Consider the following 25,545-nt stretch of genomic DNA (forward strand, 5'->3'; position numbering starts at 1 on the left):
GAAACTTACTGGACTTCATTAACCAATGTTTGCATAGAAAGAAAGAAAGAAAGAAAGAAAGAAAGAAAGAAAGAAAGAAAGAAAGAAAGAAAGAAAGAAAGAAAGAAGAAAGAAGAAAAAGAAGAAAGAAAAAAAGAAAGAAAAGAGAATAGAAAAGAAAAGAAAAAAAAAAGAGAGAAAAGAGAAAAAAAGAAAAGAGAAAAGACAAGACAAGACATAGTGAGGGTGTCTCAGTTGTGGATATTCTCTGGAGAAGCAAGGAGTCTCAACCCTACCCAGACTCCCCAGCTCAAAGTTCCAGGGCTAGGAAGAGAAGGCCCCACAAAATATGGATGTGAAAATCAGTGGAGATTGTGGCTAAGTTAGACTCAGGGCTGCTGGAGTCCCAGGTGTTCTTTTTAAAGGGCCAGTGAGTGGACTTACCTGCTGATGAACTCACTCTGAGCTCCAGCACTAAAATAGCAGCTCAAAACGTGCCAGAGACATATGGGGAGGAACTAAGTAGTCTGGATTCAGGGCAAGGACTGGAGGGGCAGCTTTCTCCCAGACAGAAGTGCTAAAGAAGCCACTGTTCCTTTTTGAGCTCTCCCCACAATCAGCGTGCAGACCTGGGTGTCCTCCATATTTGAGTCTCTATCAACCTGAGGAACACTATTAACACCACCCTCATGATTCCCTGAGGCCCTGCTCTACTCAACTTTTGGGCCCACCAACTCTGCTTCCAATGGTTTTTCCATACAAACAGCCTGTCTTTGCTCAATGCTGCAGACTTTCTTAAAAATCTCTCAAAGATTCACAAAACACAAATAAGTAGCATCAGGACTTGGTGAGCCCCATACTTGTTGCTGAGTAATCCCAACCCCACTACTGGCAGCTGACCTCTGTTTGCGGCATAGCCTCGAGGCACATCTCAGCCTAGCATAGGTGATGGCCAACTGCAGATTGCTTGGTGGTTCATGTTAGGTTGCCCTGGGCAGGATACAAGCTGAGGCTGAATTTGTCATGTGGCGGGGACCCTCCCAGGAGACACTGGCCAGCACACCTGGTAGCTGGCTTCCACCTGAGCTGGAGCAACACCCGAGGTAACATCCAAGGAGATATACCCAAAAGGCATATTGGTCAGGCACCAGAGCCCAGTTAAAATGTATCCTGCTAGGCAGGGTCAGCCCTCCACTGTCGTCACTGGCTAGTCCTCACAACCAATCAGCCAGAGGGTCAATCCTTCCTACTGACATGAGAACAGCAAACAAGGTTCATCTATGACAGAAGAACACACCACCAACATAAGGGACACACTTGGAGCACCCAGGTCAGGTGACCAGGCAGTCTGTGTCACAGGCTCCCACAGAGCACCTATTACTACATAAGGCCACTTGACCAAGACTGGGAGACATAGTAGCTCTACCTAATACATAGCAGCTCTACCTAATACATAATACACCTATTACTACATAAGGCCACTTGACCAAGACTGGGAGACATAGCAGCTCTACCTAATACATAGAAACATACACAGAGGCAGCCAAAATGAGAAGACAAAGAAACATGCCCCTAATGAAAAAAAAATAAAGCTCCAGAAAAAGAACTAAACAAAATGGAAATGAGCAATCTACCGGATGCAGAGTCAATGCAATGGTTATACGGATGCTCGGTTAACTTACGGCAAGAGTAGAGTAACTGAGAATTTTAAGACATAAAAAGCATAAAAATGGAAATAGAAAACAAAAAGTCAGAAATGAAGAATAATTGAAATGAATATCTTAGAAGGAATCAATAGTAGATTAGACAAAGTAGAGTATCAAATCAGTGATTTAGAAGGTAGCAGAAAACACCCAATCAGAACAGCAAGAAGAAAAAGCAACCCAAAATATTAGGATAATTTAAGGGGCCTCTAGGACATCAAGCATACCAACATTCGAATCATAGGGATACCAGAAGGAGAAGAGAGAGAGCAAGGAATTGAAAACCTATTAGAAGAAATAATGATGGAACTTCCCTAACCTGGTGAAGGAAAGAGACATACAAACAAATTCAGGAAGTGCAGAGTCCCAAATAAGATGAACCGAAACAGGCTGACACCAAGCACCTCATAATTAAAATGCCAAATCTTAAAGACAAAGAGGGAATCTTAAAAGCATCAAGAGAAAAGTAATTAGTTACCTCCAAGGGAGCTGCCATAAGACTATCAGGTGATGTCTCAACAGAAACTTTGCAGGCCAGAAGAGATTGGAAAGAATATTCAAAATGATGCAAAGCAAGGACCTACAACCAAGATTACTCTAGCCAGCAAAGCTATCATTTAGAATCAAAGGACAAATAAAAAGCTTTCCAGACAAGAGAAAGCTAAAGCAGTTCATCACCACCAAGCCAGTATCACAGGAAATGTTAGAGGGGCTTCTTTGAGAAGAAAACAGGAAAAAAATTAAAAATAATAGTAATGACTACTATTTGTCAACAATTACTTTGTAAATAGATTAGGTGCTCCAATGAAAAGATATGGTGGCTGAATGGATCAGAAAACAAGATTCTTACATATGCTGCCTACAAGAAACTCACTTCAGAGTAACAGACACACAAAGTCTGAAAGTAAAGGGGTGAAAAATGATGTTTCATGAAAATAGAAACAGATGAAAAAAAGCCGAACTAGTAATACTTATACCAGATAAAATAGACTTTAAAACAAAGGCTGTAACAATAGACAGAAGGATCCAGTAATCCCAATTCTGGGTATTTATCTGGAGACCCAAAACACTACTTCGAAGGCAATGTGAATCCATATGTTTGTTGCAGCATTATTTACCAATAGCCAAGATATGGAGGCAACCTAAGTTGCCATCAATGTATGAATGGATAAAGAAAAGGTAGCGTGTACACACACACACACACACACACACACACACACACACACACACACACACACACCATGCAATGTTACTCAGCCATAAAAAAGAATGAAATCTTGCCATCTGCAACATCATGGATGGACCTAGAGGGTATTGTGCTGAATGGAGTAAGATAGAGAAAGAAATGCCACATTTCACTTACATGTGGAATCTAAAGAAAATAAAACTGAAACAAACTCATAGACACAGAGAACATTTCGGTTACCAGATGGGAGTGAGGTGGGGATGGTGGGTGAAAAGGGGGAAGGAATTAAGAAGTACAAAGTGATAGTAACAAAATAGTCATAGGGCTAGGCTATAAAGTATAGCATAAGAAACAGTCAATAATATTGTAATAACTATGTATAGTGTCAGATAGGTACTAGATTTATTGGTGTGATCACTTCGTCTTATAAATGTCTAATCACTGTTGTATACCTAAAACTAATATCGGATGACAAGTGTAACTGAAAAATAAATATGTACATATATATTTTTAAAAAGAAAAATAAATAGTAGCACGAGTGTATAAATTCCAAAATGGAAGGGGGAAAATGAGATGGAAAAACATGCAATCAAATGAAAAATAAAACCTAAGCAAAGATTATACAGAAGTGACACCTAAATAACCAGTGTTAGTTCTACTGATGTCTGTGAATGATAATGTATTAAATAATGTGAGTATTTGGTGTAAATGTTAATGCAATATTTTTTTTCTTGGCATTGGCATTTGGAGAACCATTTATAAGAAAACCATATTGATAACCAAAAAATGTTAATTTATATAAGAGTATCTCCTCTTATACTTGCTCAAATCTTGAAGACATGTGAATGTCTAAGACCGGAGTTTGGTCAAACAGCAAATATATGAAGGCATTTCCTAAGTATAGAATCATTTAAGTTACAAATTTTAAAAAAAGAACTAATTGCATGAATATTCACGATGATGGTATCCCAAAGAACATCCATAGGCTTCTGTTTCCTAAGACAGTCACTTAGACTATAAAAATGCACACTCACTAAAGTGAACATGGTCAGAATGAGGGTTGTACTCTGATTTCCTTCCTAAATTATGTCAGGAATTCTCATTGATTTGTGGAATTTTGGTTTCTTGGTCTTAAAATAGAGACAAATATAATGAAAAATGTTTTATTAGCTTACTTAGGCATCTTGAAAACTAATAATTATTAACCAATGATAATGGTTTAAAAACTTTTATAACATTAAAAGGTTGAAATCATAATTATAACCTTGGTTAGATGTCTAATGTAAAAACCAACTGGAAATGAAATCAAGAGCCAAGCTATGGTTCTTTACTCCCCCACCCCCATGGTTTCTTGTTCATGCAAAATGAGAGCCACTAGAATTATTTTTCAGAAAACTTGCCATCGGGGGGGCAGTTTGCTTATAATTAAAATGAGATTCTAATATCATAAAACAGGAGAATCTGGTAACAGTATATAGAAAGTAAACTAAGAAAGATTTTACAAACCTGCTTCAAGTTTGTTTGTACATTTTAATGTCAAAGGGTTAAAAGATATTGATGTTAAAGCATATTAGTACTATATAAATATGTATAGTTAATTCACAGCTGCCATAAAACCATTTTAGAGCAATGAACATAAAAAACCAAGAGTTGTAATAAGCCTTACATATCCTTTGACTTAACCACAATATTAAAAAGCAAAGAAAAAAAACTGTCTAGTATGTTTTAATTATTAGGGTACATGTTTACTCACTTTGAAAAGATATTTTATTCCCAGCAATATATCCATATAACTAAAAGTATAAAAGGGCCTAAATTGTTTTTTTAAAAACTGTTCCAATATTTTTAATAAAAAATGTTCTGCTTTTATTTTGAAATTGAGAGTTGTCTTCAGGAAAGGGAAATATAAAGTTCATATAAGAAACACTCATTCAAAATAAGCCCAATGGTATAATAAGCCCAAAAAAGTTGTTCAGCCTTTTAGATAAAGGGGCAAAAAGCTAATTTCTAAGCATTTCAAAAGATGAACTAAATGCTTTAGATATCGCTAAATTGAACTATAAAATATGAACTTGACAATTTATAGTATCAAAGACCATTACTTCAGATGGGAGAAACCTGCATATACAATTATATCTTTTATGAGTTGAAAAAAAGACATCCATTTTATCCTGGATCACTGCAAGTTTCATTTGTCTAGAGGGTTTTCGGTTACTTAAATGAAATGGCCTATTACTCTTGGAACTCTAGGTAATAATGGTTGTAGAGTTCTAAATTTAAAGAATGAAAAAATATTACATACTATTTTTTTAAGGACATATAATTTAAAAAAAAAAAAAAAACCGTAACAAATTGACCTGAATCTCACGATTTATAGTTTTAAAGGCAATTTAACAAGAACAATGATTCTATTACTACATTCCTTTCTTAATTTATAGGCATAGCCCCAAATTACTTACCTCCTTTTTGGTTAACAGCACTCCCTTCCTTTGAAGAACTGACCTGCCCCAAGTTTCTGGTAAGACCACCAAAATCCCACACTCCCATGTTTTCAATGAAAAATCATTGGATACACTACCTCTTTTAGGAGGAGAGTAGAGTCAGAAAGCAAAATTTCCCTTCCTATCATTTCGCCAAGGGGGTAGTAGTCTGTCTTTCTCTGAGGGCAGCAATATAGTGAGAAATGTCTTCCTTTTACTGAATACTAGAATTTACCTTCCCTTCATTTTATGCTTGTTTTAAAATCGAGTAAGCCTTTTTCATACCAGACCGTTTTTAGTCAATCACTTCTAGTCATCCAGTCTAAAAGATCTATGTTATTACTAATTTTTAAACATTGATCTTAAAAAGGATTATCTTTTAGAGACATAACAAAAATTTTACTAATTGATATAAAATGTGAAATTATTTAAACTAGAAGGAAAAGTGAATGGAGGTGAGGATAAAGCATGGTGGAGGATTAAGGCTGGGTGATAGTAATATGTTGGTTCATTATACCAAGACCCTATACCATTATATCTTTAGAATATCAATTTTCCTAATATATATCAATAAGGCTATCATACACTTTTTCCCTTATGTGGACAACTCATTTACTAATTCAATATTTAATCACCTATCAGAATTGCCCTTATACAACTGATTTTCATGATGCCTCAAGATTATAATCTCTAAACAAGGATTTAACTTGTTTGAATGGTACTTTGCTTAGTACAAGTTGCTAAAATTGCTATAGAAAGTATCTGCCAACTCTATAAACACCCTCTGTTATCCTGCATTGATTTATGACTTTGGATATACTCTATATTGTGGATAATTTCAGGATTATAAATAACTCATTCACTAGGCTGTAAATTTCACCGAACAAAAAAATATAGAAGCAAAAGCAGGCAAACAGCTGAGATATCAACTATAATTTTTTTCCCAGTTTCACCTTAAGCCGTATTTTTTTCCAGTTTTATATTAAACCATTAAATTACACTGTTCCTATTATGTGATGAACGAAGAACAACTGAAGTGTTCAAATTCACCTTATTTCTAACAATAAAACAGTGAAGCACAATGGAAAGTTAATTCTAACTATAAATGTTTTCTATAACATAACACTTTCAAATCTCCTTAAATCCAGAGGTTTTTATTACACAATTTGATTTTTACATCAATAAAATGTTAGATATAACAATACAGATGAAGGAACAACAATTTAATTTGTATTGAAATAAATATTAGGTACACAAAGCACATGAAGTGAATAAGGGGCACAATAAATTACAAGTGGAGACATTATTTTACTCAATCACCAAAGAAAGCCCTTGACACTTCCAATTTCACACTATCTAATTTATCATTCTTGCTGATTTAAGCACAATACAAAACAAATATGGATCCCAGGGCTTACTTTCACAGGTACCAGCACAGATATTTTGCTACAGAGATGCAATTTTGAAATCAGGAGGGACCAGTAAATCGCTGCATAAAAGAAAGAGTGAATAAGGTCCTTTTTCCTTAGTGTCAGCAGGCTATGATTATTATGGTTATTAGATTTTCTTGAAAGGACTTCACATTTTCTCAAATATTCAGGAGAAATATATTTTCCCTCTGAGCCCTACATTAGCATTTATGTGCTTTGGTCTTGAATACAGGGGAATGATGAATTTTTCAATTTATTTTATAAATTTATACAGTCTGGATAGTATTGGCCAGAATATAACTCCCAACCTGTACAATATTAGATATTAAAAAGTGGATTCAAGAGAAGTTACTAAGAAATGCTGACATACAGTATATACGAATTTTTTAGTTCAATATAGCCCATTATATAGAGCACCAGAAGTAATACATTTATAAATCAAGCAGTTTTTCATGACTCTAATCCTTGCGACCCTTTTACATTTGTTCCACTATATACATACACATCACAAATGTTACCTGCCCAAGACTTTGTCCGCTTGGTCTCAACTTATTATAAATATATGTGTAAGCAAAAAGTCGCGTCAAAGCAATTTGTTTTATTTTAAAGTTACAAAAGAAAATAGAGTTTAAAAATACTGAGCATATAAAAAAAGTAGCTTCAGAAGGTTAAGGAAAAAGCGAAATGATTCTTGGGCCTTTCTTTTTCCTGGAATATGAGCTATGTTTTAGATTCCAGCAAAGATATCCATCAATAATTTTTTACTATAAGTTTCTTAGAAGAATTTGCTTTAGATTGAAAAATACTGTACTTTATTTTTGTCATTATCAACTCAAAGATAATGCAGGTCAATTTTCCTATTTGCACTGCACAGGAGAGAAATACTATTCTAAAGTTCACCTCACAAAGAAATGTGTTCATTCTAAGAACCCACCCGAATATTACTTTAGAAGATAAACGTATCATAGAATAATTACTACCACCAGGAAATCTCCCAAACTTTTAATAGCTCTGGTATAATACCAGATCCAGTAACAACTCTCTACCCAGAATATTACAAGAATTTACATTGAAACAATCTCTGGAAATATAAATCCAATCCTGGATATATAAACGTATGCCTTTGGTATACTATCTGTTGAGCTATACTATCAAAAAGCCTCTGTAGAATTCTCCTAATCCTAGAGATATTCCAATGAGGTGTTAAGAAAAACTAGTCGCTGCAACTCAAACTGAATGTACAAATCTAGGTACCATTCTAGATACAATATCCAAAATTTTCAATATGCTTTTGTATTTCTATTGAAGTCTAAATTTTAAGAGATTGAACTACCTATACCTCATGTACCTACAAAATAACCATAAAAAAATTGTACCATTTTTCTATACAACTGAAAATGAAGGAGAAAAAACAATTTTATTACTGATGTGTTTAGGTGATTTAGGCACTTATAATGAAAAGAGAAAAAAAAAAAGACCATGATCTGAATAATGCCATTTACTGTTTACCTAGAAAGCATACGTTAACAGGGTACTTCTTCCAGCTTTTGAAATTTCAGTATTTTAAAAATGTAAGTAAATGCTTACTAAATATGTGCTGAATATTGAGTACATATTTAAAAAAAGGTCACGGAATCAAGATCCTTAGTTTTATGGCTGACTCAGCCTTTTTAGTGACTTAATCTTTTAACATGGTGTGTGCAACTGGGGGGCTACTTGAGGAAAGAGTGCCACCTACTGATCAAAAACATAGCTGTCTGTGGTTACTTTCTCCCTTGAGGTTTTCATTACAGAATAGGTAGCAAAATTTGGCTAAATTTGGGTGATAGCTTCAAGGGTACCAGATACCTATGGAGATTTGGGCAGGAGAGAAGTTTCAGAATAACTATATTAATCAAAATAAATCCATTAGCATGAGATAAAGGTCTTTACCACAATCTCTCAAAATTAATTTCATTCATTTTGAACTCAAATTAAAAAAAAAAACTAAGTCAGTTCTACTTGTCTTTTTCATACATGCTCATTTTCTTTTCTAGGATGAATATTCATGTCTTAAACTTCAAATCTAATCTGAAATTTGCAATCTGAACTTTTAGGAAAAAATGAAGTATTCTGATAGTTTTACAATTCTTATAGACCTCATAAATCTTTCATAACTTCTGGTTTTATATTAACATGCCTTGATTTTTCCCTCTAAGAGAGGTTCCTAAATATTTAAAATTAAAAAAAAAAAAAAACTAGTTTGCTTACTTGCAGGAGCATCTACCTTAGTGAATTTTATCTCAGAAAATTTAAGTACAAATTGTTATTTAAGAAATTTCTCTTGGACTGATGTTAGAGTTTAAATTCATGAGGAATCAAGTATACAAAAGGAATACAGAATCCTTGTTAGAATAAAATAGGTTTTGTATGAGGCTTCTACCTGTCCAAGAGGTATAATATTAAAAGTGCAAGGAGAACGGCAGCACTATACCACTTCCTAAATAATTAGATATTCTGGATGTTAAATCAACTTTCTTAAACCTATAAGTAAAAATAAGGTCAGCTATGCTGCTATTTCTCCTACTGCATTCATTCAGATATACTGCTATTGTATTTTCTTAATTTTAATTTTATAAGTATACACGTTACACACTGTAATTTCACATGCCAAATACGGTGGTTGTACATATTTTTATTACAGAATTTGTAACTAGAAGTTCATGCAAACTATACATCTAACAAGGCTCAAATTGTAAAATTTACGTTTTCATGAGTGTAGTATTTTATTTATAAATCAAGCCTTCCTGTAAATAACAGTCAAAAATGAGTATGCCCTACACAATCCTATTATTTGATAAAAAGCCTCAACTTCTAAAGCACAGTGTTTTAAATTGTTGACAGGCTAAATGTTAAAATTCTTTTTGTTAAAACCAACATGAATCATCTCCTTTAGGAAAATCTTTTTGACCAACAGTAATTTTCAAAATAAAGAGAAAAAACTCAAAACACAGGCAAACTTCTAAGTCATTAAAAGCAAACAACGATCATGGTAAAAACAGAGCACATGGAAAGAATACTAACAATTGGAAAAACTGATGAAATCTGAATAAGTTCTGTACTTTAGTTAACATTACTGTTCTAGGGTTAATTTCTCAGTTTTGATATAAGTGTTGTATAGTTATGTAAGATGGTGACATAAGGGGGAAGATGAAGAAAGGATATATAGGAACTCCACTATTTTTGCAACTCTTTCATAAATCTAAAATTATCTCAAGATTAAAAAAATTATAGAAAAAAAGTTAGTAACTTAAAAATAAATATGCCTTCGGCTGCCAATTTTTTTCTCAAAATACCTTGATACAATTCAAGACTTTATTTTTAAAAACATCTTTAGAAATCAACATACTGTTAACATAACATTAGTCATTTTATTGCTCTAGAAAATTCAGTTCTTAAAATCATCAGATTGCATATATGGTGATAATGAGGCTAGACACACACACACAAAAAAAATAAACTGTATATTGTGAGGCTGCTTCTTAGTCAAAAAATATTACAAAAATAGTTATTTTTACAGCTAAACTATCAAGTAGATATCACATTCTATAGATTCGAAAGTTGAACAAAAAGAAGACTGATGTGACTGATAAGTAACCAATGAATGTATTTGAGAAATCCAAATTACATGCAGACAGAAGAAAATTGGTTACAAAAACCATTACATTACACTGTACTAAAATTTTTGCAATGTTTTAAACATTTCCAAACATGCGACAGTAATAAATATTACAAAAACTTTATAAAGGAGTTGATCAAGCTCAACAGGATTTAACATAATATACAACTCAAATCACAGTTGCATAATACATCCAATTCCCCCGAATTTATCTGTGCATAAATTGAAGTGTACACTAATTCCCTAAAACTCCTCCTCTGGCCCTATTCCTAATCAATTACCTTACCTATAAACCTTTCCATTTAACTTTTGAAATCAGGTTTGATGCGTATGTAATCTACACGATAACTTCCTTATTATTTCAGAACAGACAGCAAGTATAGCCATGTGCTCAGTCTTCGGTTACATTCCTTTTAAAAGGCATTGAACTGCTGTAATTGTCTATGAAAATTCGAGCCTAAGAAACCAAGAAAACTGATAGTCAAGAATCTGATCTATCCAATTCTATAAACTATAATACTAACACTAGTAACTTGTGTGTCCACACTTGTAAAAGAAGGATTTCCTATTTGAGAACTATTGTTACTCAATGGATCTTTGAAAGAAAAGTTGTATGACTACTGATTTCTGATGTAAAATGGTTAGGTGATCCCAAATATTTAGCTAATTGGCTACCAAGCTTATAGTTGAGCCTTTTAAAAAAATATTCACAGCCACTGAAATAGTTATAGAAATAAAACTGTTTTTAAGACATACAGATTTTCTCACGCAAAATAAATGCAAAATAAATTTGTCCTGACAAAGCAACACAAAATCAATTTAAAAACAATTTGAAATCAAATATAGTGGGAGATTTGTTAAAATCATCAACCAAAATTCATGAATGCAAAAGAATGTTGTCTCAAAATATACTGAATTCACATATGTTAATATTGCCATAACGAACTCATACCAGACATAAATTCAGGTCACCAATTAGGTTAAAACAAGTTTGAGACTTATTTTTATGAGAGAAATAAATGTACTTCATGATAAAGGCACAGCAGCATCTAAAAAAAATTGATACATTTATCACAAGATAAAAATTTCCTTAACCATTAACAACATAGCACAGTAAAATTTTCTTGGAAACTTTCAAAAAGGCTTGATTTAACATGCTAGGAAAATTATCGTTTCATTAATATGTATTTATGTAAATTACGTAAATTGGATCGAGGTCAATTTTAAATCTGGAATTAACAACCCCTAGCAGAAGAAGTACCAGCTGCGAATAATGCTTGTTTATATTACATATAACTTAGATGGATATTATACTACGCAACTGTCGGTGCCAGTCTGCTTATAAAGGCAATGCTCTGGAGACAAAGTCTTCTCACAAACAGTGGACAAGCAGGTTTCATTATTATATGTTCAACAATAATCCTCAATTCATTAAACAAAGTCCTGCAAGATAAAAGTTTTCTTTCAGAAACACAAGGAAAAAGGCAACATAATGCAAAGCAAATGGTGATGAAGGACTTTCCCACGGCCGTTAAAGAATTGGAAGAAGTAAAAGAAATAACTAGAATGCACTGTAGGCAAATAAAAAAATAAAATTCTCAAAATCAACACCTGTCTTTTGGGTGTGGGGTAAAAGTTCATTTAACAAAAGCATTTAATAAATGGCTAAGATTAGGGATGATTATATCTTTTTTATAGTAGAATGACATTTTTACATTTAACTTAGTCAAATTCCATTAATTCTAAAAAAAGAGCAAGAAAAGTGAAAATTATGTAATATGGGCAATCCCATCTATTTCCTTAAATGAACATATTGCCTCTTAGAGCTTTCATCTGTAAAATAGGAATACGTACTTCATGGAGTCATATAAAGTTTAAATGAGACAACATAGAATATACTCAATGAATGTTACTTCCCAGTTGGATCATTCTACCGATAAATGTGCCTGTTTGCCTTCAGACTAAAGCCAGCTCTTTAACATCCAACACCCTCGAGAATTTGGTCTCAATGAAATTTTCTGCTTCATCTCCTGCCACTCTCTCCCATGACTCCTGTTTGTTTCAGTTGTGTTGCATGTTTGTGCCCAAAACACACTGCAGACTTTGACTATGCCTTAATAGTGTTCATTACTTACAAAGTACTCTTTATTGCATACTGTACACATCACACATGTATTTTACAGGTTAGCAGACACAGAATCATGTATCTCATACTGTAATTTATAAATGATTTGAAGGACCATCAAAGGTAATTCTGACTTCACAATTTTCACCTTATGTGCATAAAAACAGAACTCCTGTTCTACCTTTCTGTATCCTCTGTGTTATTTTTATGGGTAGGAAAGAACAGGGATCCAGTTTTTAAAGAGGATGTAATATGATCTCACACAAAGACAGGAAGGAAATTTGGAAAGATGCGCACTTATCTAAAAATCTGCCCTTCTTCTTCTATCTCCTATCTTTGTGACAGCACCATTACTCACAATTCTCTTAGGTTCCCAGACCAGGAACCTGGAGGTCTTATCTCATTCTTCGTCCTCAGACCCTAAGTTCCAGCCCTCCTAAGTATCTTTCAAATTTATCCCTTTTTTCTTTTACCAGTAAATTAGTTCAGACTTGACTACTCTAACAGTCTCCAAATTGATCTATCTCTTTCTCCTCTTGGTAAGCCTGCAATCCATCTTCTAGAACGGTATTTCTACATTCGAGTTCATTACATTCTCAGTCCCTCCACGTTATGACCTTCGAATGCTCTTCCTACCTTCAAATAAAATTCAAACCCTTTCATGATCTACTCTGTATACCTTCCTTGGCACAGACCTTTATCACTACCCTATATACTTCTCCTCAGCTTAAAGAACATGTAACTACTACTATGCCAAATAATTTCAGACACCCAAGTGCCAGAATTGACTTCAAAAGATATGGCTTATATAAACACCACCTCAGTGAATTCTCATCTGTCTCTTTCTGTTCTTTGTGCTTTCATAGAACCTTCAACTTCATATTGCCTTATACAACTGTCTAATTCACTCAGCTCTAAGCCCCTAGAAAGCGGGTATTTCAATACTACAGGTGAAAATGGTATAAACAGGCAATATAGACTGTCTCAGAACACTTGCCAAAAAAATGTAGTGTAGAAAATGTAATTTTATAGCCTATATATCAATATTTATAATCTCAAACATTTTCCATTATTTTCCCACTGTTTTGATTAAAATGTGCACTTATGTGAGATCTTTGAAGACATTTATTTGTGTTATCATCACGTACTGCTATCCTTTTTAATTCCAATCAACACTTCTAAATTTGTCCTGATCTTATTTTAAGGGTATGTGGAAAAAACACATGTAGAGAAGAGGAGGGTATAATAAAGTAGAGAAAAACAAATCTGATGAGAAATAGATGTGAGGGCAGGGGGATCAGATGTCTGAAATGAATACACAGACCAGAAATAAAAAGGGCAAAAACTCATGAAATCCAGTAAAACTAAAAGTTTACTTGCAACTAGGGACTCATTAAGAATCTTTGTCTAAAGTAAGCAAGCTCTATTTTAGGAAATATTATAAAGACATTGTCTAAGAAAGCATAAAAATCCCTCAAAGGAGAAGAATCAGAATGACAGAAAAAGGAAAATAAACTATTAAGAATCTAATGGAATCTAAGCACTTAAAATCATTACTTCATTTCACCTTCATATTTTCTCCTCTACCAACAAAGAAATTAAAATTTAAAATAAATAGCCTAAAGTTACACACCTGGCAAATGATGGAACAGCATTCAAATTCAGGTCTTTTTACTTTGTGTAAGAAAATACAATAGAGTTCATGCTAACATATTCATTGGATTTCTGGCTGAATTCTACTATATAATAAATTTATTTTAAACTTGAAAACAAATATGATGTTAACATTTGTATCAAGTAACATATTTAGGAGACTATTAAAATCAGCTGTTCATTTTAGTTTTACTCTAACTTTTGAGACCAGCATGCCTAATTTACTGTAAAACAATTTAAGCCTCCATTCTTGAACACTACGGTAATTCACTAAAATATTTTCTTCCTTAGTTTTCTACTGCCCACTATTCTGCACCAGGCTATCGGAAGATTATTATGATGCCAAAACCATCATTCCCATACATCTAAAAGATCAATTCCAACTTCCTACCCTGAAACTCAAGAAGTCTTACGATATGGCTCTAGTCACCTCTTTAACTGTCACTCCAACCACCTACCATTCAGAATTTCCGTCATCGTCAAACAGGTCTACTCAATTCCCTTTAAACAAGGCTTGTACCTCCTTGCCTCCTAACTCGTATTCCATACTGCCTTCATAACTAAAATGCTTTTACCTATTTACACTGTCTATTCAAAGGTTTTACTCCATCTAGAACAAATTAAACTCAATTCTTTAAGCTTTAGTACTTTGTTAGAGGTTATCAAGATAACTTGTCTGCTTCTGAAAAGAAATACAACCACCTCCTCATCAACATTAGATAGTTCTAAAGCCTAGAACTTAAAAGCACAAAAAGATGCCTTGCTTCTAAATTCCAACATAAAAACTAAGTAACTTAAAAGTTACAAATACTGTATTTCACCATACTCTTAATAAAACAGATTTAAACTTATCACCAGCTTACCGACAATATGGATTTCTTCGAGAGGAATATCGAAGAGTAAGAAATCTGTAATATATAAAAGGCTGGAGCAAACTTCCTTGACCACTGAAATAAACAAATACAAGGGTAGTAAATATATATTATCAATTTATATACATGCTCTCAAAACTTAAAGGCAATTTAACTGGAAAATGTGTCTTCATTCATCAAATGGTCACAGTACTATCTATCATATCTAAATCCAAGTTAGTCTTAAAAAGGAAATAAAAGAATGTATATGATTGGTAAAGAGTAAAATGTATTGTTTAAATTTTTATAAACGTATTCATGTCTGAAAATTTTTTAAAAGCTATGAAATAGAAACTTGTATAAATGCTTCCATAATTATTAGTAATTGATAATCAAGTTTTAAAACTTTATAACATATTAAAATAAAAACTGGTTCATTTTATATATACGACAACAAAAACCACTAATAAAATCACACAGGTTCACCTGTAAATTTACATAGCTTATTCTAATTACTTTTTCTTGGTTAAAAAGCATAAGTAGAATACTCAAGAGTCATATGTGTTTATGAAATTCTAAGTCTGGAATTCTTTCCTAGGAAAAACTATCTGGATTAAGAGACTCACTGAAATAACTACAAATAAAACGCAGCAACAATGTGGATAGTCAGGTAGCAGGGCTAAGTAAATTATATTATTTTTATTTCAAGGACATAGCATGCAAGTACTTAAAATCTTTACTAAAACTATACAGTAACCTTGAAGAAAGCAGAATATAAAACTATATATATTACTATATTTTCTTTTTTTGAGGCAATACATTAAGATGATCAATGTTTCTTAGGTTAATTTTTAGCCTTTTCTTCTAAATTGTGTGATATTACTTTCATAATCAAAAATAATTTACATGATTATAAACTTATCACTAAATGTTACATCCATTTTCCCCAATATGACAAATCTTTAACTTTTTAAATTGAAAAATACATAGTACATAAAATGTAGAAAGAATATTCAATGAAAAGCAAATATTTTATCATCTAAATGTCTTACTTGAGTTATAGCACCATCCCTAAGATATCCTTCCAGAAATTTATACACAAGCTTATAACCCTAATAGACTGCTCACTTTATAATTCACTGAATCCACTTAACAACTCTTGGAGGAAAGTGCTATTATCATTCTCATTCTAAAGATGAAGAAATTGAGACAGAAACATATAAATGTCCCCAAATACATAAACGCACATCTCAAAATATAAATGCTAACAAACTTTTAAACTTATATCTTGGAGATCATCCCTTATCACAACACATAAATTTACCTCATTCTTTTTACAGCTTCATGTATTCCATCTTATCAAATACTATTATGTAAGGATCTCTCTACTAAGAAGTAAATAAAGCTACAATGGTCATTCTTTTATCTGCCTTTGCACAGGAGTGTAAGGTAAACTCACACTTTCGGTTCATTTTTAAATACAGAGCTTTAAGAATGATCGCTACAAATATAACTTAATAAAGCCTTCTAATATTAGATAATGAAAGATGTTTAAATAATGACTTTAAATTGTTCTTATTTTTGTAGTTTGTGTTATATTCAAGTGACATACAGCATTAATAGCTTTTCCTATCAGGGACTGAATAAAACTTTATAACCTTATTTTATTTTTTTTAGAATAACAAAATGATTTCTCTATTTCTGGTTAAGTCTCAGCTCCTTTACAATAATCTTGAAAATAAAAATCACTTTGTACATAATAAGTGTTCAAACAGAAGATTAAGTAGCACAACTTAGTGAATGTACCAGCAGAGTCAAAACCTGGCGTGCCAACAAAAAAATCACTGGGTTGCCAAAATGAAGTTTTTGTTTAAATTTGCATAGCATCTCAGCATTTCATTATAATTATCTTAAGCTGATTTAAGAGAATAAATTATTTTGCCTTATTAAACAAAACCTGGGGCATTCAGATATAGATACCAATTATCTCCATATAAAGAATTAGTTTTTATTATCTACGTTTTAATTTTTATCCAGTTACATGACACAAATCACAGAACCCGGTGTGACCCAAGAACAGGATTAGGTGACTTAAGAAATAGAAAAATGAGTTAGAAAGAGGGCAAAAAATTCCCTTCACTAATTAGTGTTTAAGTGTCTGATCAGGATCACAAGAGAGAGAGCTGAACTAACTTTTAGGGTGAAAGCTTTATTTAGAGTACAATAGACAAATACAACTGTATCAAATCCTGCATTCCACATTCAGAGAATGTACAGCTGAAAGGATTTTAGGCACTATTTTGACTACTAATGGTTTTTTAAATATGGAAAATGAAGGCTTACAAGACTAATAGTCAAATCAACTCGAATCCAGGTCCCTAACACTCAGTAAGTCTTTTAACTGTATCATTCCAGACACTTATTTAGGTTATACTATCCAGTTGGGACCCCACAACTTAATATGTGGTGATACTGGAGTTTTCGGAGGAAAACATTCCTTAAAAGAATGGAACAGATGCATTTCTGTGGAACTCTGTAAAACTATACTAGCTTGAAGAGAGACTGCTAAAGAAAGGAATAACTATCAGGTATATAAAAATAAAAACCTTAGGCAATGAACATTAATATGAAATATTTCATAAACAAAAATAAGTTACAAATTAATGAGATTGTGGAGAACAGGTAATAAAAACATTTTAGGTGATATCTGACATGGTCTATTAAATATAAAACGTGCCCAGCTTAGACTCAGCAAAATAAATTCGGTATCTATGTTAAACACTGGCACAAAAGTATAAGCAGACAGGTAAAATGTTTACAGCATCAACATCTGGAAAAGTAAATATCTGGAAACAATAGTCCATCAATGGGGAATGGGTAATCAAATGTAGCACACTAACATGATGGATCAGTACCATAGTCACTAGATGAAAAGAATCACAACTCTTATGTATCAACATAAATAGATCACAAAAAACATACTGTCTGAGTGAAAAAAGCAAGATACAGACAATTGATGCATTGTGATGCCTTTGATGGAAAATAGAAACAAGTGAACAAATAAAACCTCACACCCATAATATAGTAATATATATTTTCTACAGATCTGCACTAAGTATTTTTAAGAACTATTTACATGTACACATTATCGAATTCCTTACTTCTGGGAAGGAGAGGGAAAAACTGCTACTAGGATTATAGCCAAATGATATTTTAGCTTTTATCTATATATAGTATCCCATTAGCTGTGAAACTAAAAATGGAAAAGGCAATTTGGGCAGAAGTGTTGAAAACAAATGCAAGAATATCGATGGAGAGTTCAAAAATTTTGTAATATTCTAATTTTTAAAAAGGAGGTTTTCTTTATTCATGCATTATGTCTATAACTAAGATACGAACTATGGAAGTGGTAGCAGGCAACTATTAGTACCAGACCATCATTTTCTAGCTTTTTCTCTAGTATAAGAAAAATCATCTCAATAATGGAAGAATGGACTAATTTCCTACGATTCCTTCAAAGGTAGTAATTCTGAAATTAATTTTCAAAATGTTAAATGATAAATCACAAAGAATGATAAATGAAAACACATTCTTAGGTTTACTATAATGTCTCAGGGTCTCCTCTATAAAGTTAAATGGTAATTACGAAGATCCATTTAACTATGCATATCAATATCTACTTCAACAGATTTAAGAAGTTAAAATCTGAGTTTATATATTTATTATAGTCACTTAGTCATCAGCTTCCCAAAACAAATGTATTTTTATTCTTACCTAAAAAGCATAAAAACTGTAGCAGGCATCAAGAATATTTCATTACAAGCAATGAATTTCAGAATATTCTGTTGATTAGCACTTAATTTATCCAAGATAGATCTCAGCAGAGGTAAACTATTTGAACCCTTTGCCTAAAACATAATAAAACAATTAGAAATAACAAACATTTTTTATCACTCAATTATTATTATTTTTTAGATAAATAACATGTTCAACAGGCAATACAACCAAAGAAAGTTATTTGGAAATGATGATATAAAACTTCAGAAACTTTTTAAGGACACAAGTTAGTATATTTTCCTGCTTTATTGTATTCTGTATATTTGAAGAGTTAAAAAGAAAAACAACTTTAATAATAGAAGTTCTCTTTATTCTTAGATGCTTCACTTTTCTTAAGATTAGATAATTTCACAAAAAATGGCTATTTCGAACTAACAAAATTTGACTACCCAGTAATACAGTCAAAGTATCTGTGACTCCTTAGCTAACTAAAGGTAGAAATTCAAGGGTCCAATTATTGCTGTGATCAAAGTACTACAAGGATTAAGAAAGAGGTCAACACAAGGCAAATTTGGATATTTTAATTAAAATTTCAGTGTATCTGTAGTCAATCTGCCTGGTACACTGAAGTTAGGCTTAATGTTCCAACCCTACAAATAAGAAAAAATTTTCAGAAAGTAGCAGTTCTGAACATTAGTGGTGTAAAAGAAATTCAGCACACTCTACTTACTTGGCATATTAGAACTAAATATCTCTGGCAATTTATCAAACTTAAAAGATGACTTTTTAAAAAATAATGAAGAGGTCTATTTCAAACTTCAGAAATTCCTCTGGGAACTGAGTAATAATTTTAAATACAATTTTTTTATGTGCAAAATATACTATTTTGTGTAAAGAGTAAAATATTCCAAACTTAGAACTTTCAAGTAACTAAATAATTTAGAACAAGTTTGTAAGGAATAAAGAAATTTTTGGGGACAAATTACAAAATGTCTTAGAACTCAAATTCATGTCAACTATCTGTAATCCAGGAGTCAAAAAAAAGCAGTTTTACCTACATCAAGAACCTTTTTTGTGTATGTGGCAGCATGAAGCAAAGAGAATAACAAGACTGGGAAAATACTCACTGAAGAAAACAATTAAGGAAAACATTTAAAATTCATCTAGAACTTTGCAAAAAACAGGCTATGTATTATATCCAAATATACACATCTGAAATGGCATCTGCTAAAATGAGTTCAGTGATAATTGTTTTTTCCAGTGTTGCAAAGATTAATTTTGTCAAGTTAGTACATACTGGCAAAATACGTGCTCAAAAACTTTGTTTCCTCCCATGCTCTTTTCCTTAAGATTTATCATCTAAAAAGGTAATATTTAGTCTTTGGACATTTTATTGTGCTTTCTGTTACACAAAGCTGTATCATAAATATTCAATAACTCTCAAGAGCAGAAAATATTTTTCTGCAGCATGATCCAAGGTGGAAAATAACAATTAAGTTTATGAAACACTAGTAACTTTTAGTTTCACAATGGATATTAGCATATCAAAGGTCGTACGGTAAAGAAACCTATTTAACATTTAACCTAGTGCTTCCCAAATTAAACGTCAGACTCCCATTCCCATCCCTCTCCACCTTTTTAGAATATCTATTATCCCACAACACACTTATGAAATGTGTAAACATTCAAATTCCAAATCAAATAAGTTGATTCTCATTAGCTCCAGAGATTATCCATGTGGCCCTATTTTCTACTCTACCCATAGCAAATACTAATTTCATTTTATTTATTAATTATCCCATTCTCTGCTTAAATAAATTATTTCTTGATAAACTTCCATTTGTTTCTAGCTTGCTAGAGTTAAAAGAACTGAGGATTTTTCCTTTGTTAAAGCAAAGACGCTTACCCAAAGATGTGAATTAAAGAAAACTTTAAATACTAAAATAAGACCGGCATGGGCTTGTGCTTTGAATCTGAATTTTAAAATAACCACTGCTAATAATAGAGAAGCTTGCAAGAGGCAAGAATAAAGACACAAAGCTTAAATTCCCATATCAGCAATTCTTATATTAAATATATCTTCATTCACATGAAGTACAACCAACCAACCCAGGCTGCAAGGAACATCCACATTACTGAATCCTTCCTCTAGCAAAAAATAATCACAAGAGATCTATATACACAGTAGGCAATTTCATTGTCAAAAAGGTATAAAAGGATACTTGTAACAGGGTAGGAATTGACAAAGATGAGTGAATACAAGAGGTAGTGGCAGCTGTCCTCTAACAAAGCCTGGGCCAGGAATGCTCTGCTTAACTGGAAGTGCGGTAATCTTTGGTGCAGCCTCAGAGCACTGGTAAGAGCATTTGCCAGCAAAGCACGTTGGTAAAAGCTTGCTGCTTCATGCAACCTGCCAAATTACAAGAGAAGTTATCATGAGACACAAACAAATAACATGCCTCTTCCTCCTTTGTGAATTGCATCATAATTGCACGACACCTAAATCTATTACTTGTCAAATAGGAAAAAATTACTTGAACACATTATACCTTCTTACAAGTATCATATATATATACCCAAATGAATTTACATAGCATTCTTCTTGTTAAAAAGCCAAAAATGCAAAAACCATGAACTCATCTCATTCTCACACACCCATTTTCTCTCAGATTTTCAATGAGATGTTAGTTTTCACAAAGTACATAATACAAATCTCCAGTAAGCAACATTATAAGGTTAATAGTGCCTTAAGGATGAGACTTGAGTTTTATTGTCACTAAACCATTTGCAGTTTAAAAGTTTTCCACCTGAAAGATATCCCATAAAAAATAACTGACCAATTTAATTATCAAAGGCAGAACTACATATAATACATACCCAAGAAGAGGCAGAACAAACAAAGCAGAACAGTATACTGTGAACAACCGAGAAAGCCACATTGCCGTGTCCAGCTTATTGGTCATCATGAATTGCTGAGTTTAAAAAGAAAAATATTGTAGTAAACTAAGGCTGCAAATTATGTTTCTAAGGATGAAGATTATGCAGTGTTATTCAGATTCAAAATGTCTGACCCTGTAACAAACAATTTTTTTTATAATCATCAAAAGGATTAAAGTAATTATTTCATGTACATGCTCAACAAGTTCAAACACCTTACAGTTTTGATATAGAAAGCAAAGGAAGTACTTAAATAGAAAAATATCAGTTGCCATTTAAAAAAAAAAAAAACTAGGAAAAAATTCAACAGAAATTTAACTACCTCTGTGTGTATTCCTTCAACACTTTAATACTGGCTTCACCCACTTTAAAAGAACGTTAAATAAAAACTGCCCTCAAAGAACTATAATGACTAATCGGAGAAAAACCTCAAATTGAAATAGGAATAAAAAGCCAGTTTGAATTAAATATACCTTACAAAGGAGAAATGTAAAACCATGGTAACAGTCACTCTAGAACTCATTAGCCATGGGTCATTTGCTTATACACACACAAAGGCCTGGTATACTCTAGGTGTTCAAAATATGGCTGTCTGGTGTTAAATGGCACCTGCTTGTCAGATTTCATGACTTTCTTATCTCTCCCCAACCCTTCCTTGCTGCTGCCGCCCCCCACCAAAAGCTCCCTCACAGGTCTTACCTGGTTTCAGTAGCCCTAGATTAAACTTCCATATACCACTTACACTGCTTTTTTTCTCATTCTCTGTTCTTTGCCACTTTTTGCCAAGAGATGTGTCCATTACCACTAGGGCTATACCTTAAAATCTGTTTTCTCATTCAAAATTAGCTTATATTTAAATTCTAAAGTAGTTTTTATATTTTTTGATAGGATCTACATAAATAATTTTTACATCAACACCAAATACAAACAGACGTTGGTATATAAAGTAAACAAAAGTTTCACAAAATACTAGTCTTTACTACTATGTGTGATGGATTTTGGTATTTTGTATTCTAGTTGTTTTAGAAATAGTGCTTCCACTAAACTGATTTCAAAACTCACTAATGGGTCTTAATCTGGAGACTGAAAGACTAATCTAAGCAATCTAACTTATTTATCTTTTGAAAGAAGGTATAAAAAACTTTTGGGGAAAAAAACGCAAGCACATTTTAAAATTCAAGGATGTTCTATTGCATATCTCAAGAGTATGCAGGTAATTTCAGAAATACATCTCTGGTTCATTCTCTCCAACTATACTGTTGACTCCTCTACATTTAAATGATCACCAGTAGTCAAGTGGAAGAATAAATCTAGCTCACTGTGCTATTTCTCTACAAATATTCAGACTCTACACCATACTTCGAAATTTAATTTTAGAACATCTTTAAAACTTATCTAGATGTGCTCGCTTTGTGAAAAATTATTGAGTTATGAATTCCATTTTGTACACTTTTATGTATACATACAAAATATATTACACAAAATAAAAAAGGTTTAAAGGTGTATTAATAGATTTAAATTTTAAGAGTGAACTGCCCAACCACATCACAAATAGTGCAGACAAAAACAAACGAACAAAAAACCCAGTGCATCTTTGGATGAAAAACTATTGAGGTAAAAAACTACAGTCTCAAAGTATCATGTCATAGAATACTTCTTAATTACAAAAGCAAATAAAGTATCTTTACAATGAAGAATCTGGTGGATACCACCTTAAATAATCAAACTTGGTACCTGTGAGGAAATAAATCAAAATAAAATGCTTCCTGATATAATACACTGAGGACAGAATATTAGTTATGTAATATTCCTGCCAATATGTTTAATCTGAATCTAGTTATCAGGAGGGGGGGGGGGGAATTAGACAACTTCAATTTGAGGTGTATTCTGCCAAACAGCAGCTCTGTACTCTTCAAAGACAGTAGGAAGAGGGCAAAGAAATGATTCTTGACTAAAATAGACTAAAGTCCAGTAAAGGCAAAGCATGCTTTTCAATTGAATCTTGGAAGATGGGGAAGCAGCTTTAAAGAACCATTAAGGAAATGTGAATATGACTTGTATAATAGCTTGTAACAGGTATTGTTTAATCTCCCAAATTTAATTGCAAGAATTGCAGTGATGACTGCACTGTAGTCATGTAGAATACTGAAGTACTTATGGGTTAACCATGATGATGTATGCAACTCTCAAATGGTTCAGAAAAATAAAAAGAAAAAATGTATATATAAAGAGATGTTGCAAAATGTTTTTTAAAAATATGACTCGCTCAATTCACATATTCACAGTGTTTAAAATTAAAGGGTACAAATTTGAGCACAAATGACTAATAAGCAGCAGATCTGCATTTTAGGGCTATGAAAAGCATAATATTTCTCTTCGTAAAGAAGTAATGACAAAATGACGAAAGAAGAGGAAAAAAAAGATCGCTTTCCTTACTTTGCACCGTTTCTACATAATGGCAGTAAATGGATAGAACCGTTCTCTGAGCACGCATGTGACATGAGGCGTGTCACAGCACAACCTCAGATGACATCTTCAACCTTAGAACACAGGAAGAGACTGAGAGGTAGAAGACGCAAGGCCTAATTTTCATGACATACAGGTGTGGATCACCTGTTCCAGGCCGGGCCGCAGTCCTTTCCGAAAAAGAAACTTGTAGTTACCTCTACATCTTCTCTCACGACCCCTCGCTCCCCGCAATCACTAATTCCAGTCCCAAAAGCAATGAGCTGTTGGAACGGTTCGGACCCGGGTTGAAACACTTCCTGCTTCTTCCTAACTCTTGGAAATCAAGCCAGAGCACCGTACCCGCTCACTTACCACTGCGCCCGCCCCTTGGGGGCCGTTCGGGGCCGCATCCGCCATGGGGAACGCACACAAGCGTCTGGGACGCTGCAATCGGGAAGTGAAAAAAAAGAGGTCAGCGCCGGGACCACGGCTCCAGTAACCGAATTCTCTGCCCCGTGCCACGAGCCCGGCGCGCCCTGCAGGAACGCCAATCCTCCAGAGAGGAACGTTCTCTCCAGCACCAGTGCAGCTGCCTCCCCCAAGGACACCCGTAGTGGCCAGGAAATACCTGTTTCGCAAGGCCGAATACAAAGCTGGGTTTCTAGAAAGACCGGAACGAAGGCGGAGCTTCTGAGCAAGACCGAACAGAGCCGACCTAACGCCACCGGCGCGGGGTTATTGCCGGACCCGGAAGTGCTCCTTTCACTTCCGTGGGGGAAGGGGCAGTGGGGAAGCGGCCATGACGAAGAGCGGAACTGGGAGTAGTGCCCTGCGGCATGACGGGAAGTGTAGTTTTTCTCTGTTAGACTTTACCTGTCTCGCTCGCATGCCTATTGGCCCTGTAAACTAAGAAGCAAAGCTGGAGACGCAACTTCTCCCTCTTCTCCAGTTCACAGATGGTCGACCTTTCCCATATCCAGACTACGAAATGTTTCTACTCCCTAATATGGAAGGCTCAGCAACGCCTTTTTTGCTGTTTTCCTCCAGGGGCTCACTAAACCCCTTGGTTCTGATTCTAAAATTAATTCTTTCAACAAGCACTTAATGAGGCCTGCTGTGTGACAGGCCTCAAGCTTGACATGGAGGATAAAAAAATAAACATGACACAGACTCACAAACTGCAGGAGAGACAGACACCAAAATCACAGCACAGTTTTGTATCAAACAGGCACATGGAGTAAGGAGGGGACCTAAAGCAGAAGGGGTCTAGAAAAGGTTTCCTGAGAAAGGTAATTCTAGCCCTAAGTTTTGAAGGACA

General features: G+C 33.6%; 1 protein-coding gene across 1 annotated transcript; it reads right to left on the bottom strand.

The window, feature by feature from the left end:
• Positions 1–6,483: 6,483 nt before the first annotated feature.
• TMEM33 (transmembrane protein 33) lies at positions 6,484–24,980 on the bottom strand. Its single transcript, XM_016160748.2, has 8 exons — positions 24,856–24,980; positions 24,600–24,671; positions 21,720–21,814; positions 21,065–21,252; positions 19,901–19,968; positions 18,840–18,973; positions 15,078–15,161; positions 6,484–11,879 (listed from the first exon to the last, which is right to left on the bottom strand). The coding sequence occupies exons 2-8, from the start codon at positions 24,642–24,644 to the stop codon at positions 11,750–11,752; spliced, it is 744 nt and encodes a 247-aa protein (XP_016016234.1). The 5' UTR covers positions 24,645–24,671; positions 24,856–24,980; the 3' UTR covers positions 6,484–11,749.
• Positions 24,981–25,545: the final 565 nt, after the last annotated feature.

Source organism: Rousettus aegyptiacus, unplaced genomic scaffold (genome assembly GCF_014176215.1).
Source record: "Rousettus aegyptiacus isolate mRouAeg1 unplaced genomic scaffold, mRouAeg1.p scaffold_m13_p_10, whole genome shotgun sequence".
Taxonomy (NCBI): Eukaryota; Metazoa; Chordata; class Mammalia; order Chiroptera; family Pteropodidae; genus Rousettus; species Rousettus aegyptiacus.

Coding starts and splice junctions, on each gene's coding strand:
- TMEM33 (XM_016160748.2), bottom strand. CDS start 24,644: ATGGCGGATGCGGCCCCGAACGGCCCCCAAGGGGCGGGCGCAGTG. Junction 19,969..21,064: donor CAATTCCTACCCTGTTACAA/GTATCCTTTTAT, acceptor TGTTTTCTTCAG/TGAGTATTTTCCCAGTCTTG. Junction 15,162..18,839: donor ACAGTTTTTATGCTTTTTAG/GTAAGAATAAAA, acceptor TGTTTATTTCAG/TGGTCAAGGAAGTTTGCTCC.